General features: G+C 39.4%; 2 protein-coding genes across 3 annotated transcripts; both read left to right on the forward strand.

Annotated features, from left to right (window-relative positions):
* The first annotated feature begins 5,176 nt into the window (after positions 1 to 5,176).
* Positions 5,177 to 6,106, forward strand: LOC148875381 (protein translation factor SUI1 homolog). The gene is made up of 3 exons (XM_088966745.1): positions 5,177 to 5,307; positions 5,427 to 5,632; positions 5,787 to 6,106. Exons 1-3 carry the CDS (start codon positions 5,271 to 5,273, stop codon positions 5,883 to 5,885), a joined length of 342 nt encoding a protein of 113 aa, XP_088822871.1. The 5' UTR covers positions 5,177 to 5,270; the 3' UTR covers positions 5,886 to 6,106.
* A 3,219-nt stretch (positions 6,107 to 9,325) lies between these two features.
* Positions 9,326 to 10,126, forward strand: LOC148875382 (transcription factor CPC-like). Of its 2 annotated transcripts, none has more exons than XM_088964587.1 (3): positions 9,326 to 9,480; positions 9,599 to 9,683; positions 9,790 to 10,126. In XM_088964587.1, exons 1-3 carry the CDS (start codon positions 9,432 to 9,434, stop codon positions 9,878 to 9,880), a joined length of 225 nt encoding a protein of 74 aa, XP_088820713.1. In that variant the 5' UTR covers positions 9,326 to 9,431; the 3' UTR covers positions 9,881 to 10,126. The 2 variants fall into 2 exon arrangements, with proteins under 2 accessions (XP_088820713.1, XP_088820712.1); XM_088964586.1 differs by having other exon boundaries at positions 9,347 to 9,480; positions 9,593 to 9,683.
* Positions 10,127 to 16,518: the final 6,392 nt, after the last annotated feature.

Consider the following 16,518-nt stretch of genomic DNA (forward strand, 5'->3'; position numbering starts at 1 on the left):
TAGAAAAGAAATTGAATTGAAATGAGAAAACAACATTTTGCATCAAGTTATCAACACCCACAAGAAATGTTGGAATTTGGAACAATGTCAAAATAACGTTTCTTAAATCTTAAGGGCATTACATGGCTCAATTGGTAAGGATCTTTGACATGTTGTAGCAGAGACTTGGGACCAAGTCTTGCTGCCACTAGGGTTGGGGGATTAAGGGGATGGGGGATGGGCTATCCCATTGGACCAAAATTTTGATACCTATCAGGCTATATCAGCTGATATGTATCGCATTGGTGGCCTCCCAATACGTTCCTACGGTGGGTGTTTCGAGACCTGACTTGATTCAAGGGACGGGCCTTAAATCAACCCCTCTAAACCATGTTGAAATAAAAACTAAAAAAATACAAGCGAGACTCGATACAGTCCAATACGCTCCAACTGGTCTATTGGACTGTATCAATATTTTGAACCTGTGTAGTCCCCATGAAACCAAAAACATTATAAAAAATCCTAAGGGCATTCTTGTTTTCTATTTCACGGGAAGCGGCATAAGCATTGACATTGTTGTTTGCTGTAAGAAGTGGGAGTCAATTTTGCTCTAGAGTGGACCCATGAACATGTATTGACTATTGAGGGAGAAATCAATTCATTTAGTACTAGGGGTATCCATAAAAAAACTGAAAAAACAAATCAAACAAAAAAAAAAAAAACTGAACGAGAAAATGCAGTTAATTGAATCGATCAGTTCGGTATTTTTGAAAAATTGAAGGACCGGTTTGATATTTTTGAAAAACTAAAGGACTGGTTAGGTTTTTGGTTAACCTAGAAAAAAATTGGCAGTTAACTGAACTGGTCGTTATATATATTCATAATATATATTATATGTATAATTATCTATTTATAATATATAATGTGATGGAGGACGATATGACTCGACCTGTGAAACAATGACACGTGGACACTGACCCAGCGCAAGTAACAACTCAACATTATAGCCTAGTGATGGGCCCATAAAGTAGCTCGCTACATCTAGCCCGAAACAGGAGAAGCTCGCCACAACGCGAACTTTGGGTTCCCCGAGCTACCTTTGAAGGGATGCCCCGAGGCAACTTTAGCTCACGAATGAGCCGCCTGGTCTACATCTCCTCCCCAGGGTTAAGGCACCCCGAGCTGCCTCTGAGCTTGAAGCCCCCTGACCTCTCCTAATATTTGAGCTCCTCCCAGTGGACCTCAGGCCACTCTTAGACAAGAACACATCGATTCGCTTATAGATACCCCGAGGTGAAGACACCTCGGGCTAGACAGCTCGGGTTAGACTGCCACAAGTAGCTCGTCGCCTACAAGATAGCCCGACATAGGATAGCTCGACATCTCGTAGGAGGATCTCCTGCCCGACCATCGTACCCAACAAATCTGGGGACAGCAGCCATGTCCATCATCAAACAACGTCATGCTTGTCACCTTTAGATGGTGCCTTACACTCGACAAGCACATACCCTACGGTGACGTCCCCGTGTGTGCCACCTCAGCCCTGCCAGTAATGGCTACGGCAGGATAACAGTGGCGGTTATACCCGCCCTGTCAGAAGCCAAGGGGCCAAAGGCAATGGATTTTTGTTATAAGGATCTTAGTATCAAGGAGGACAGGTATGATCATTTTCATCTTCTACAGTCGCGCTATCTGTACTCTTAGCCTTCGTCTTCTCATTGCTTCTCCTACAGAGTACTAACTTAAGCATCGGAGTGTTCCCGTCGGGCAAGCCCCCGGGAATTCTTCTTCTTCTCCATCTCAGGTATCTTATAGGAGCCACGTAATTGCCATCTAGGAGTGACCAGATTGCCCTACATCATAATGTATTATATATATTTATAGTATTTATAATATATTATACATCATTTATTATTTATAATATAATATTATACGTAGATATTTATATAATATATTATAAACATAAAAATTAAAACCGATCAACCGGTGGTACCAATTCGGTTTTGGTTGAAATAAATAAAAAAACAGGTAGGACCGGTTCGTTTTGAAAAAATGCCTATGATTCGGTTAACCGAACCATAGAAACCCATACCTAATACACTACTTCTAGTTCCACTCCCATGCTTCCACTTTTACAACGATAACAATTGTCGATAGATACTTCTATATCTCTTATCTTTAGTTCTTCACCATTCAAAGACAATATGGACTCTTCTCATCAACGGGATGCAATTCATTGCATTAAAAAAAAAAAAAAAATCTGTACATTGATCTATCAAATAAAAAAAATGCACATTCTTAAAGTTGGTGGATCCTCTTCCCAATGGGCTAGTTGATGTTTGGGTCGCTCTCTAATCCAAAGTTATAAAAATTAACCAAGAACTGGAACTGTTCTAGCCATTGGTTTCCGGGTCGATGGTTCGACCATTCAGTTTGAATGGATGGTCCACTTCAACTTAAAAAAAAAATCAAAATAAAAACAGTCAAAACTCAAAACAATTGAATGGGTCAAACAGGTTGATGGTTCAACCACATGCTTGGGTCAGCAGATCGCTAAGTCAATAGTTTTTTGCCAAGGACCGGATTAAGGGTAATATGAAACCGATTCTGTGAATGATTCCCAGGCTAAATGGTCAAACCATCCAGGTCAACGACAGTTTGAAAACACTGCTCTAATCTCTACTCTCTACTCTCTACGTTTTATACTTCTTACCTTTTATTTTTGAGAAATCTCTTAAATTATCCTTAAGCTTTAGGAAATGGATTAAAATTATATCTACTATTTGTATAATCTCTCTTAAATTATCTCTAGATATTTTACATTTGACATTGCCATAAAATGTTAATGTAAGTATCTAAATATTGATTTTGTCCTCGATACTTTTCAAATTTTCAAAATAATTTAATCCAACAAATTGAAATGTTCAACAGTGGCTGTGTTCTCACCAATCACCATTGCCATTCATTACCACTTGTATTCTCTGCTCTCACTAGAATTCTTGATGTTACTAGCATTCTTGCTGTTAATTACATTTTCTTTCTCATTTCTCTTCTTCTTTTCCTTCTCTTTCCAGCTTTCTTTCTCTTTCATGCTTTCCTCTTCAATCCTCATATCCTCAAATCATTTCTCAATCTCGTCCCAAATTTCTTACAATCAATAAGATAAGGTGGGGGCTGATGTGAGTGAAGCTCAAGAGTCAAGACCAATTGGAGCATCTCCAAACAAAATGAATAGATCTTAGCTTCTAATTTTGGTTGCCATTATTATCACTATTACAACAACAAGACAGGTGTGGAAAACAGAGGATTGGATCATTAGAAGAAGTTTTAATGGTTTCTTGTAGGGTTCATTTTTCTACCTTTATCTTAGAGGATTAGAAATGATTGGCAAACAAAACTTCATTCATCATTTTTCTAGCTCTCAGAATTTCAGATTTAATGCTCGCTCTTCAGGAGGCGCACCATTTTTTTTCCTTATTTGTCTTGTTTTTCCCCGCCCTCAATTTCTTTCAAGTGAAAAAGAATGGAGAGTAGAGTTTCTATACGCGATGTATTTGTTAGATCATGTGTTGGTGTTATGTTTATGTCTTGAATTCTTTGTGGTGAATGATTTCATGAATTTGCTTTTATTTAATTTGAGAAAAACCTAAAAGCAAAATTTCATAGTGGTTTATGGTAGAAGCGTAGGGCTTGGGCTGTCCTGTGGCGGTACGGACCCAATCCATATTCAACTTATAAGTCCGAACTGAATATGAAGAATTATGAATTTTCGGGGGTTTTCTCTCTTGTATATTTAGTTTTTGTCTTGTGAGAGAAGAGTGAAACATTGGGTTTATTTGGAGTGGTTATGAGTGTGCAACTCTGTATTTCTTCTCCATTACTGACTACATAGTGGATTTCTGCTCCTCCTTCACCTATGTTATAAACTGAACCGTATAAATCTATGTATTCTTTTTGCTTCCTTCTCCTTAGTCTTTATTTCTATTTCTCTTTCACTTTGGGTGCCATTTGAATCTTTTTTCTTGGGCTTTCCACAACAGTTGGAAACTACAATTCCTTCGCTTGATTCTGAGGACCGATCAAACTGACCTCGTTCTCCACAACTTAGCTCTTGATTTCCACACTCTAGTGCCATTTCTTGACTTCGCAATCTCTAATTCCCAAACCTAGAATATAATTTGACATCCCTTGAAGTACGGGCCATGTAATACAAGTCTTCATTGTTTAAAGTGTGGAACTTTTTTTTCTAAATTTTGATGGTTGAATTTAAAGAGTGGGATTTTGAAAATAAGGCCATGAAGAATTATAGTCTGATTTGTGGTTTCAAAGGTGTGTGGATGAAGAGGAAGATACTGAAGAACTTCATCTTCCTGGGGGTCAAGGCTGAAGAGCAATTTTGATCATAAAAGGAAAATTTTGAATTTTTTGTTTTTAAGTTACGTGCAATCACCTGCAGGCGGAAGGTGACAATGTCCTAATGATTAAGGTTAGAATTAATCAATTATCAAAAAACTTAGGAATACTTTAAAATTGTGTTTCAACCTTTTTGTTCTTTTCCCATCTTTTTCTTTCAAACCAAACACAACCTAAAGGATTTTGCAAAGGAAATAGAATAACTAGAATGCTATGGAGCCAATTATAACGCTCCACATCAGTCTTAAAATGTATGGCCCTAACTATTAAACCTTTGAGTATGGACCCCATATAGGTGGTGTGTGGTGTTATCGTTGGTTACACAATTGGCTCCACAACTTATGCATTGGGCTAATCCGAAATCTTTCCAAAGGAAAGTTTTACTCCATTTCTTATAATGGTGGGGTAGTTTAAGGGATTTGCCCTTCTATTTAAGGCTGTAAATGGGTTGAATTTGACCCGATGGGCCTGAATTGATTGAGTCGGTTTTGATTCCTGATATGTTATCCTGGTTATTATCAGTTTGGAACTGGTTCTACCCAGTCCTAAATCAATTCAGACAAAATCTTAATAATATTTTCACTAGGTTTATTATAATTGGGTCCATCAAACCAAGCCTGATTATCCCAAGAACCGATTGGTTTGGCTCTAAATATAAAGTTAGAGGCCTTATCGGCCAGGTCTGATTAGGTTCCAACTCCTTAATGTCTCTTGTTGGGTCAATAGGTTCCGACCCATTGACAGCCTATTTTCTAAGCAGCCTTAGTAGAGGAGAAAAGGTGCGTGTATTAAATGGGGTTTTGCTGACTCCCCTTCTGTTTCTCTGCTTCGTGCTTTTATCAGCAAACGACTAATTAATCTTAATTCAGTCGAATTACATGGTTGAACTAGACGTCCAGATTCCTTCTGCTTTTGGTACGCCACTTCATCTACCACCTACCTTTAGGGTTGAATAATATTTTGTTCATGGAATGCCCTGAACTCAAGGAGTTTAATATTGTAGTCAATTGGGTTGTGTTTGGTGTTGGGTGCAGATCCATTTGCTGACGCTAAGGACTCAGGAGTCCCTGGGGTGAAAGAGTATGTACACATCCGCATACAGCAAAGGAATGGAAAGAAATGCTTGACAACGGTGCAGGGGCTGAAGAAGGAATTCAGCTACGAAAAGATCCTCAAGAATCTCAAGAGGGAGTTTTGCTGCAATGGTACAGTTGTGCCTGATGAAGAATTGGGGGGCAAGGTATATACATTAATATATGCTCTAGCTCTAGCTAGTAGCTACTACTTAAGCCCAAACTAAGTTTCCTTTTGTTTTTTCTACTTTCAATTGAACCAAAGAGAAATCAGAAATTTGTAATTAACAGAATGTTGTGTGTTGTTCCAACTTCTGACAGGTCATTCAACTTCAAGGGGATCAAAGAAAGAACGTGTCCAATTTCCTTGTAAAGGCCGGGATTGTGAAGAAGGAGCATATCAAAATACATGGTTTCTGAGAGCCCGACTCCCTATTTATTATATGATGAATTAAGCAAAATATATTACTGTTGTATGCGCCAGTTTCAATTTGTGTTTGGCATTTTTTTTTTCGTTTCACTTATTGTTGGATGGGGTTGAGTGAGTGTATCCATTTGTGAAGATACTCTTACAATGGGATGTAATGAAGCACTGAACTCTATTGTTGAAAAGAATACAATTAAAAAGAAGATTTCAGGAATTGTCATGTTATGTTCTCAGTCTCCTTTTGTCTAACTCATATGGTATTCTTTGTGGCGGATTTCAGGAATTAGGCTCAGTTTGGAAGGATTACAAATAGAGTACAAAACCTTGTATTTTATATACTTTTGTATATAGGTTTTTGTAATGAACATATTTGTATTTGTATTATTTCCAAACTGAACCTTAATAACTCGCATGCTCTGAGCTCCTCACTCTTCAAGCACCGCCCATGTCTCACGAAGAAGGAGCTGCTCTCTCTGCTCGCTCTCTCTCTCTCTCTGCCACGCAACTTCCAACGCTACTGCAATCCCAACTTGTCTCTCTCTCCTGACTTTCTTTGACACACTACCTTCATTTACTTTAGTTCTGTGCGCAGCGACTTGGATACGCATGGTCCTCTCTGTAAAAAAAAAAAGAAAAAAAAGAAAAAGAGAGGGGCAAATAAATTAAAGCCGAGAAAGTGAAGCAATAAGAAACACTTGCAAAAGAAAAGAACAAACCAAACAGGGGCTCCATCAGCCCGACATGGACCAATATTGAGAACAGCATGTACTCTTGCATGTCAATCCTCTCTATCCGCCTGATGGCTGCTAACTTCTCCCTAGACAGTTCCGCTTCGGTTGATGCTTTCACCTTTGTCATCGGGATTGATAGTTCGGTGGGGAACAGCCAGTCCCCCGAGGAGCATACAAAGAAGAACCCCTCCTTCCAGTGTTTCACCAAAGAGGTGGCCCTGACAAGCACCTTGTTATGCTGCTGAGACTAGAAATAGTTGTAACCCTGGTGGTGCTTCTTCAGGTGCAAAAAATATGTAAGCATCGGCAAGGTGATGTCCACGTCATGAACCGAGCAATAGCAGAGAAGACTAACTAAGTACCTAATTAAAGGAGTTAGGTACATAACCCATCTCTTAGGTGGGTTTGGTAATGGTCAACCTAGGCCCAACCCTAACATTTGGGCCTAAGGCCCAATCTTGGACCAAGCCCGAGGTTAAACCTGATCTTTTTAACTCGAACCCAGTTTGCAATGTAATTTGATGCATTTGGGTTGGGTCCGGGAACAGACTAGGCTTGGGTTAGTCAATGAGATGTATAATATACAAATATATATATATATATATATATATATATATATATATATATATATATATATATATATATATATAGATATATTTATGTATGGGTGTGTATAGTCGGGCTAGGCTCAGGTTGGGATAAAATTGGATTGGACTCAGGTTGGGTTCAGACTAGGCTTGGGCCCCAATTTGAAAAAAAAAAACCAAATTATTGGGCCCAAACCCAACCTGAGGATCAAAAATCCAAGCCCACTTTGTGTAAAATTTTGGACTGAATCGGTTCGGACTCAGGTTGGGCCCACCCAAGTTCCACTTCTAATTAAAATGAATGTTCAATTAAGCATGAAAAAATGAGGAATTGGACAAAACATCTACATAGCGCTTAGAGGGCGAAAACGTTTTGAAGAACATCATTATTGATTTGGAATGGCAACAAGGTCGGGTGGAGCTAGGTTTTGCATGCCCCGTCCTCGACCCTGAAATCAAATGTTCTGCCCCAATCCCCAATGGAGCTAGAAATCTTAACCCCATCTCCTTCACCACGGGAAATGGAGATCCCTGAATTTATTAATTTTTTAAACCTACTTAAAACTATTTTATATAATATAATATATAATAATATACTGTGAATTTATAATATAGCATATAATATATAATATAAATAATATACTATATTATATATAATTGTTAATATATGTTATATTATATTATATTATGATATATTATATTATAGTCGAGTTAGTTTAAGGCCGGGGTCAGGACGGGGTGGACAAAAACCATCACCACCCCATCTCTGATTCCCAGAGTCTCGGGTATCCCAAATCCACTCCGAACCCATATGTGGTCAACAAAATCCCACCTCGGTCCAATCAATCCCAAGGGGACAGGTCAAATTGTCATCTCTACGCTATTAATGTATAGGAGTAGATAGATTGACCATATAGCTAGGCCCATAAACGGATGGAATTCGAATCAAATCAGGTTAGATTTGAATTTGAAATCGATTATAAAAAACATTATTCGAATTTGATTCGATATCTGGTGGATATCAAATGTTTCAATTCAAATTCAAATTCTATTATTAAATTGAATATTCGAATCAATTTGAATTCGACCAGCATGAGGCTTATAATCTTAAATGACTGATTTTGGAAAGAAAAACAAGTAATTAATTTGAGAAAAGAGGCAGGGGATTGATGGCGGAAATCATGGGTTTCCGGCGGTGGGCCAAGTGTGAGTGTGTGACGGCAGCAGTCGTGAGTTCCTGTCGATGCAAATGCGATGATAGTGAGTAATGTTGGTCGATGCAAATGCGATGATAGTGAGTAATGTTGGTCGGTGCGATGATAGTGAGTAATGTTGGTCGGCAATGCTAGACTGTTACAGAATAATGACCTGTGATGTTGGGCAATTGAGGGCCTTGAGGCATTGAGTTTGAGTTTGAGTAGCAGTGAAGGAGATGGTAGTGGCCGGTGACCGATGCTCGATTGCTATCACTGAAAAGACGGAGGGAGATGGAGGAGGAGAAGAGAAGGAAGAAGAATGAAATTAAATCTTAAAGAAGGAGAGGAAAGGACAAGAGAGAGAGACGAGAGGCTCGACAGGGAGGGGAAGAGCCATTAAAATGACCACGTAGGTAGGTGTAGGTGACATCATTTATCAGCTTTTTTAATGAGGGACATGACCCCTTTTTAAGACTTTAAATATTATTACTAATATATATTAAATAATCAAATTCGAATTTTAATCCAATCGGATCCACACTGATTCGAATTCGAATTCGTTGGATATCAAATTCAGAATGCGTTTACACCCTTATGTATGGCCTCTATTGGGTTCAGCCATATTATGTACACCAACATCATACGGTGCTAAGTATAAGACAACTTGCCATGCTGTTTGGTGGCACAAACAGACATAATACTAATTAGAGAACCAAAGATGCAAGTGACAGAATCCGCAGTGAATAATAAATAACGGGAGAGTACTACTTACTTCCCCCCTGACGCATGCATCAGTCTTTTGTACAGAGTACACGGGGGCCATCCCAACAAATTTGTTCGTCAACCACCTATCAAAAGCGGGCCGAGCTCGAACTACCGGTCTTCTTCCTTCACTACTATTCGACCATTGATGAATTAGGCGTTTCGGTCACTCCCTACTACTGGCTATAAATACGGATGATGGAGCTTTTGTTTTTGACACTTGTCCTGATTTCTTCACTCAACAAAGTAGGAGGCTATTGAAAATGGGCGACTTCCAGCATTCCTCGGACGACTCTTCCCAAGACTTCACAGGTATTATCCAATTTTAAAAGTTTAGGATTTAGGGGGCATTATTTAACATTACCGAGTTTAGAGAGAGAGGGTGTCCATCTCTATGTTTTTCCTCTGAGCTGTATTGTTTTAGAGCCAGATGTAATAAGCCGGGATTCGAAGATGGAGTTCTCAGAAGATGAGGAAACACTGATTTCTAGGATGTTCAATTTGGTCGGAGAGAGGTTTGTAAATTGTAATTGTTATTGTTGAGGCTTTCTACTGTTTATCAGTGGCTTAAAGTTACCAAGTAGTGCTTATTTGGTTGTAGTCTCATTTTATGTTCATCAGGTGGTCTCTGATAGCCGGGAGAATCCCCGGAAGGACGGCAGAAGAAATCGAGAAGTACTGGACTTGTAAGTATTCTTTGTCGAGTGAATAAAAGCGCTGAAAACCCAAGTCATGAAGTGGAAGTTTGACTCGGAAATCCCAGCTCCCAGCCTCCCACCTATAAACTAGCAAGAGAACGAACCTGGTAGCTTAGAGTGGAAATTGGAAAAACTCCAGCTGCATTCATGAATCGTGTAATTAACTTTTGTCTGATGGGTCTGGGGGCAGTGTATATTAGCTCATTGTTTCGCTTTTGCAATTGTTTCCAGTTCAATGATTGATGCTTTAATTCCTTCAATTTCAAGCGCCGAGTAAAGTTCTCTCTCTCAACACAGTCAAAACAATTCAACACAACCTTGTTTAGGCTGTGTTTGTTTGCAATGCAAATAAATTTACATCGATACGAAACTGTGGCAGTGTAAATGATTTAAGTGTAAATTCAGATTATTTTTTTTTCCAAATTTTAGTTTATTTTGTTTAATTGCAATACAAATAGAATAAATTAAGACATAAAACAGAATAAAGTAAACTTCAAAATAAAATTAAATAGGAATTTACATTTTTTTATTTACACTCCCATGCATTTGTACCGGTGCAACCAAATACAGCCTTAGCAACAGGTGATTATTATTATTATTAAATTAAACCTTTAATATCGGAAATATGATCACGGCCGGTAATGGTTATGGCCGATGTGGCTTTCATAACACTGGCCCACGATGACAAGCCCATAGGGCTTCCTTTATTGTACTAGCTAGCTATACATTAACTGAACTAAGGCCCTATTTCAACGATCTGACTTCTGAGCAGCTTGGTTAAAAAAAGGGTAAGGGTAGCGTGGACGTTTTTTTTTGAAAAACGGTGTCATGTTCGATCCACGTAGGTGATTCCACAAATACCCACATTATTTTTTGGTTCAAGTGTTTTTTGAAAAAACGTTAAAAAATGGGCATGCCTCCTAAATCGGGACCCAATCATTGCATGAAACATCAAATTTGGCGTTTCATGATTCGGCGAACTGTTGCCCCCAATGGTTGACTGATTTGCGATTATGTGTATCTTATGTGGTGCTTACCTGTTAGCACATACATGAAAAATGGTGGTGAAAATCACCTTACCAAATAGCATAATGTTGCTCATTGCTTACATGGTAGAAACTTCCAAACATACCAAAGTGCTTTTTTTTTTATGAAAAATTGGTCTAGTAAGCATGGGCGTTTTTTTATTTTTAAATTGGTCACAAAAAATGTTCACACTTCCAAACATCCCAACCAGGTCCTACTTCACATTTTTCTCCGAGGACCAAGAGATTTTACTCTTGTCATCAACCTCTAGCAAGGAAGAGAGTGCGCTGAGGAACTCCAATGCTGAGGAAATGCGCCATGAGTGCGCATTAATGCTCCATGGGGGCAGTGAGAAGAGGAAGATTAAGGAAGAGAGTTTTTCCCAATAGTGAAGAATTCAAAACACTCAGAAGTTTGGCAGTTACTTTGGAAGAAAATGGAAAGAGCACTAAGGAACTTACAAAGCAAATGCCATAGAGCTTTGTTTGGAAAAGTGGTAGCAAACAGAAAGATGAACACTTACGGAGTGCTGCAGCGGATACGGAACTTCTGGAATGATACCAGCTATGAAGTTAAGTGGTTGGAGAATGAGCTATTATGGATAGTGTTTAAGAAAGGGAAGGACCTAGAGAGATTCCTAAAGTAGGAGCCATGGCTGGTAAATGGCTACCCCCTCCTGTTGTGGAGCCGGGAACCGAATGAGTCCTTGGATAGCTTAGCCTTTGATGAGATGAGCATCACAATTAAGATCCTAAAGGCCTGGGTAGAGAAAAGGTGTTGGGATTGGGGGGGGGGGCAATAATGGTTTCGATTCTTGGAGAACCAATCAGTATAGAAAAGGGTGAACAAGGGGAGGAGGAGGAACCAAGCAATGAAGAACCACTCTTGGAACGATACTTCAGGATTCGGGTTCAGTTGGATGTGAGGAGGCCGTTAGCTATAGGCAACTTTGAGATTAAGGAGAATGGTGAAAAAAATCTGGTATAATTTCCAGTATGAAAAACTTTCGAAGTTTTGCTATAGGTGTGGTATCATAGGCCATGAGGAAAACAGTTACAGGAGGATCTTGAAGGGATGAGAGATCCATCGTATGGACGCCCAAATCTTGCGGAATAAGGTGGGCAAATTAAAAAAAAAAAAATTCTCTTCCTTCAACTGGGAATCGCATTTCCTATTTTAGAAAATCATATTTTCAATGATCAATCTAGTACCGTGAGAGAGTTCCCATTTTCTGGTAAAGCCCCTTCCACATCGGTCTTTGACGCCCCTATCATCTTATGAAACACTTAGACAAACCCAATAGCAAATGGATAGCCCATTTTCTAGTGCGTTTCCTAATTATTGAATGACCCATCCTCATGCTAATGATGAAAGGCCTTTAGAGAGTTCATCATATGAATTTCCCTATCACATGCACTCATATTAGCTGGAGGGAACAGTAAATTACACCCTAGTTTGATCTAGGTCAAACAAAAATGGCTCTCACTGACTTTCATAAAGCTAGATTTTGGTGGGCCCAAATCGGCTAGGGTTCCGCACGTAACCTCTCCATGAGGTGTGGGGCCCATCACAGAGGAAGGTCATTCAATGACCAAAAGGGACACCATGGCAATGATGTGCATTCAACCATGGTGTGCACAAGAGCCACTGTTGATTGAGCATGGGCCAAGCACTTATGGCCCATGTATGTAGCACATCACACATCCATACATCACATGCAAGGATAAATTGATCCAATCAATTAACCATTATCTTTATCTGTAAAGCCCATTTGAAGCCCATTTTTAATCTATAATATTAACCATTAATATCATCTAGGTATATGGGCTGAAGCAGGGTTGATCAGTTCGGCCCATATAGCTTTATCTGCGAAGTGGGCTTTTAGCAGTTTTAACAATTTAAAACTGGGCCTTTATAGGTTGGGCCGAATTAAGCATTCAATTAATTATCAATCCTCAGGCCCATTTTGGGAAAAATTAGGGCTGACATTCAACCTTGATCAAACCCTAGATTCGGTCCAAAAAATTTGAACCAATCTTGGTACGAATGGGTCTAGGGTTTGATCTTTAATTAAATCTTTAATTCAAGAAAATAATTTGAAATTAAATACTGATAAAAGAAAATCAAGAATTAGTCAAACAGGGTTGTTCGCACAATCCATCATACAAAACAGAGGTTAGATCACAGTTTGCAGTTTCATAAACTGCAAATCGCAGATTGCGATTCTCCCATCTATGAAATCTCCTTCTTTGCGCCACCATCTTCGATCCAAAAATAAAATAAATAAAAATCCTAATTTATATTAATTTTACATTAGATCGAATACCTATATGTTCAGATATATATATATATAAATAAATAAATAAATAATATATATATATTAATTTTAGAGACCAAATATAATAAAACAATCCAGAAAGTGCAAAATCACAGGTTCCTTGCGCAAATCAAGATTTTGATCTCCTTTTGTACGAATAGCCCATAAATCAATAAAATCATAAAGAACAATTCTAAATAATAATCAAATTTATATAAAAAATAATTTTAGATTATTTGCCCATAATTTTGGGAATAATTTCCCAAAACCCTTATCTGCGCAAATCGGGTAGAATGCCTTCTGCCCATTTGCACAGGTTCAGGTCTGAAATGAATTGGTTTAAGATTTGAACCATGGCTCTGATACTATTGAAGGGATGAGAGATCCATCGTATGGATGCCCAAATCTTGCGGAATAAGGTGGGCGAAATTCAAAAAAAAATTCTCTCCCTTCAACTGGGAACCACATTCCCTATTTTAGAAAATCATATTTTCAATGATTAATCTTGAACCATAAACTGAACCAGATCTGAACAAAAGTAGTAAGAGAGGATTATACCTGATACAGAGAAATAATATCTCCCAACGAAGGTGTTCACGCCCAAGGAAAGATCCAAAGATTGCTTCCACTGAAAATGACGTAGTGTAGAGTGGAGCAGAATCATTAGTGTTCTCTTCAAGAAACTAATCCTTCGCAATAAGTAGTAGGATGGCATGTGAGTACAACTTCCTATCAGTCCCTTCACAAGGAACTGATATCAAGATCGAATATTGATTTTTCCCACTAAAAAGGTAGTCGAACTGGCAGGTGAGGCGGCGGCAAAAAGGAGGTGGCAAGAAAGAATTTTCGCATGTATGCTGAATTCTATCTTCTGTGATTTTCGCTCTAAAGACTTGCAGTGATCTGATGTTCTTGTGATGTCTAAAGGCTGCCAACCCTTCCTTCTTTTCTAACCATAAAGGATCAACTCCTAGTCCCATTAGGAGTTGCTGATCCAAATCATATTTGGATCAGACATCCCTTTAGGTGATAAGGATAAACCCTTATCTTATCTACAGATTAGATCAGCCTTCTCCTAATCTCATTAGGAGGTTTCCAGATCAGAATGTGATTCAGATCTGGACTCTCTGAGTGGATAGGGTTAAGACTCTATCCTATCTGCTATTCCATTCCCAGAATTCGCCCCATATTTAACTACTTAAATTAGCCCAGATCGAAATGGGCTTCGGGCTCATTAAGGTTATGTACTCACTTAGCCTTCCTAACTGCTGCCCAGTTGGGCTTCCTTGTATGGCGTGGGACCCAAGCATTGATCTACACATCAGCCACATGGGTTCAGCCCAACCTTTGTTACAAGGCCTGGCTGAATACACTATTATGACAGTGCACCCCCTGAAACCCATCACATGGGCTCTATGGGCCCAACACTTACCCTAAGTGGTCCCTGGGCCAAGCCACTTTGTAACACCCAGGGATTGTGGGCAAATGCAAGATTAGCCCATCAGGTATTATCCTCAATGGTCTTACACTCAACCTCTCAGCCCATATAATGATCAAACACTGCCTGACAAGAGAGGACCTCTCCCTCGGCTACAAGGAACAATGTTGCACTCTCTGCTTATATGGATCTTAGGAATTAAAACCTTCTTGCAAACATTTTGGAAACTGTAATATATATATATATATATATATATATATATATATATATATATATATATATATATCATATAAAATATATTTTGCAAAACAAATCTCAATGATTGAAATCGGCTGCCGACAATCTTGGTTTCTATCAGTGAGAGTGCATCCCCGATCATTACCTTTGTCCGACAAAGGGGTTGATCCTGTCACTATGATCACCCACTCAGATGAATTCTCAGCCTGCCCCAACATACCCAGGTTTTGAACCCCGCTAAGGATCTCATTGATTGGTACATCAAAGATAGCCCAATCTGACACCTAGTGTAGTATCATAATCGAGTCTAGGGGTCGGGTCTAACTTTCCAGTTTTGCCCATTAATCTCCAAGGTCCAGGGCAATACTAAAAATTTGGTTCAGTTCAAACATTCAATTAATCCTACACTGCATGTGCCTTGGGTCTCACCCTGGCGGCTGAGACAGGCCACCCCAACCGACTTGGTGGCTCATCAGTGTCAGCCTTATCAGGATAGGTCTCCCCAAACCGACCCACTGGCTGTAAACATTCTAAACTAACACGAGTCTCATTAAGTGTTCAGTTTAAGGGTATTACATTGAAACATACCAAAGGAACATGAATCAAATATGTACTGTATTCATTTACAATAAACGCATAATGTACATCATTCTGATTGAAGCTAAGGGCATACAAAAACTGTCTAACAGATCTCAAATTTACAAGCTTTGGAGATCCTAACCAATCAGATGACGAATCAAAACTTAAGGACGGAACTGGGAAACTTAAGCTTCAGGCCTTCCCTTAAGGCTTCACCAGATAAAAGTGATTTTAAGTTTATAAACTCTTTTGCTAGAGAAGAAGATTGGAGGGCTGAAGCACGGGGGAAAGGAGAAAGGTAGCGATGCTTCGTTGGGAAGAGAAGAGGAATTGGGGGAGTAGGAAGCACCAATGAATGCAAATCCTTCGCCCATGCATAGACTAAGAAAAGATAATTTCGTCGATGAGGCTGGCTCGTGTAGGCAGAGGTTGTTCCTGGAAGTGATAGACCTAAATCCTTGCATGCGAGGCTTCCTCCCGTCGGAGGGTACATTCAGGCTGATCATCTCGCCGAAGAAGAGGTGCAGGCAGGTGGAGGCGGATGATGGTGATGGTACGAACCCAGAAGATGCATGCAAAGGGAAGAAGCTCGAGGCTGGAGGTGATATGGACAGGGACATAGATGGCAGGCGGCATCAGGTAGCATAAGCAGAGTGAGTTGGTGGGATGTACTGACATGGCAGTTGGCGAAGTGGTAGGTTTTAAGTCAAGGGGGGACGATACAGGTGGAGTTAAGTTATTGGAGAAAAAAAAGAGAGAAAGGGATAGGGGTATTAAGAGACGAATTGGCGGGGTTTAAGGGGCCTCTCTAAAGTTTTCAAAGAAAAAGGAAGAATGAAGGGGTGATTATTTGGGAGCTGAACGATTCGAACCTGGAGACAGAGGACCAAGACCTTCCTGTAATGAGAAAAATAAGAAGCAACCAAGGTGGAGATCAGACCCGATATGGATAGTCCTAGGAGGATCAAAGGAAGACAGAGGATTGGATGGAAGAATCAGACTGTGACATTAATGATTTACTAGTTGATAATATAGACGATTTTGTTGGAAAAAGT

This window comes from Nelumbo lutea, chromosome 1, assembly GCF_056320005.1.
Source record: "Nelumbo lutea isolate HS-2025 chromosome 1, American lotus-T2T, whole genome shotgun sequence".
NCBI lineage: Eukaryota > Viridiplantae > Streptophyta > Magnoliopsida > Proteales > Nelumbonaceae > Nelumbo > Nelumbo lutea.

Excerpts from the sequence above, each read along its gene's own strand:
- LOC148875382 (XM_088964586.1), top strand. The coding sequence starts at position 9,432 with ATGGGCGACTTCCAGCATTCCTCGGACGACTCTTCCCAAGACTTCACA. Across the intron at positions 9,481-9,592 it reads CTCTTCCCAAGACTTCACAG|AGCCAGATGTAATAAGCCGG; the intron begins GTATTATCCAAT and ends GTATTGTTTTAG. Across the intron at positions 9,684-9,789 it reads TTCAATTTGGTCGGAGAGAG|GTGGTCTCTGATAGCCGGGA; the intron begins GTTTGTAAATTG and ends TATGTTCATCAG.
- LOC148875381 (XM_088966745.1), top strand. The coding sequence starts at position 5,271 with ATGGTTGAACTAGACGTCCAGATTCCTTCTGCTTTTG. Across the intron at positions 5,308-5,426 it reads CCAGATTCCTTCTGCTTTTG|ATCCATTTGCTGACGCTAAG; the intron begins GTACGCCACTTC and ends TGTTGGGTGCAG. Across the intron at positions 5,633-5,786 it reads ATGAAGAATTGGGGGGCAAG|GTCATTCAACTTCAAGGGGA; the intron begins GTATATACATTA and ends AACTTCTGACAG.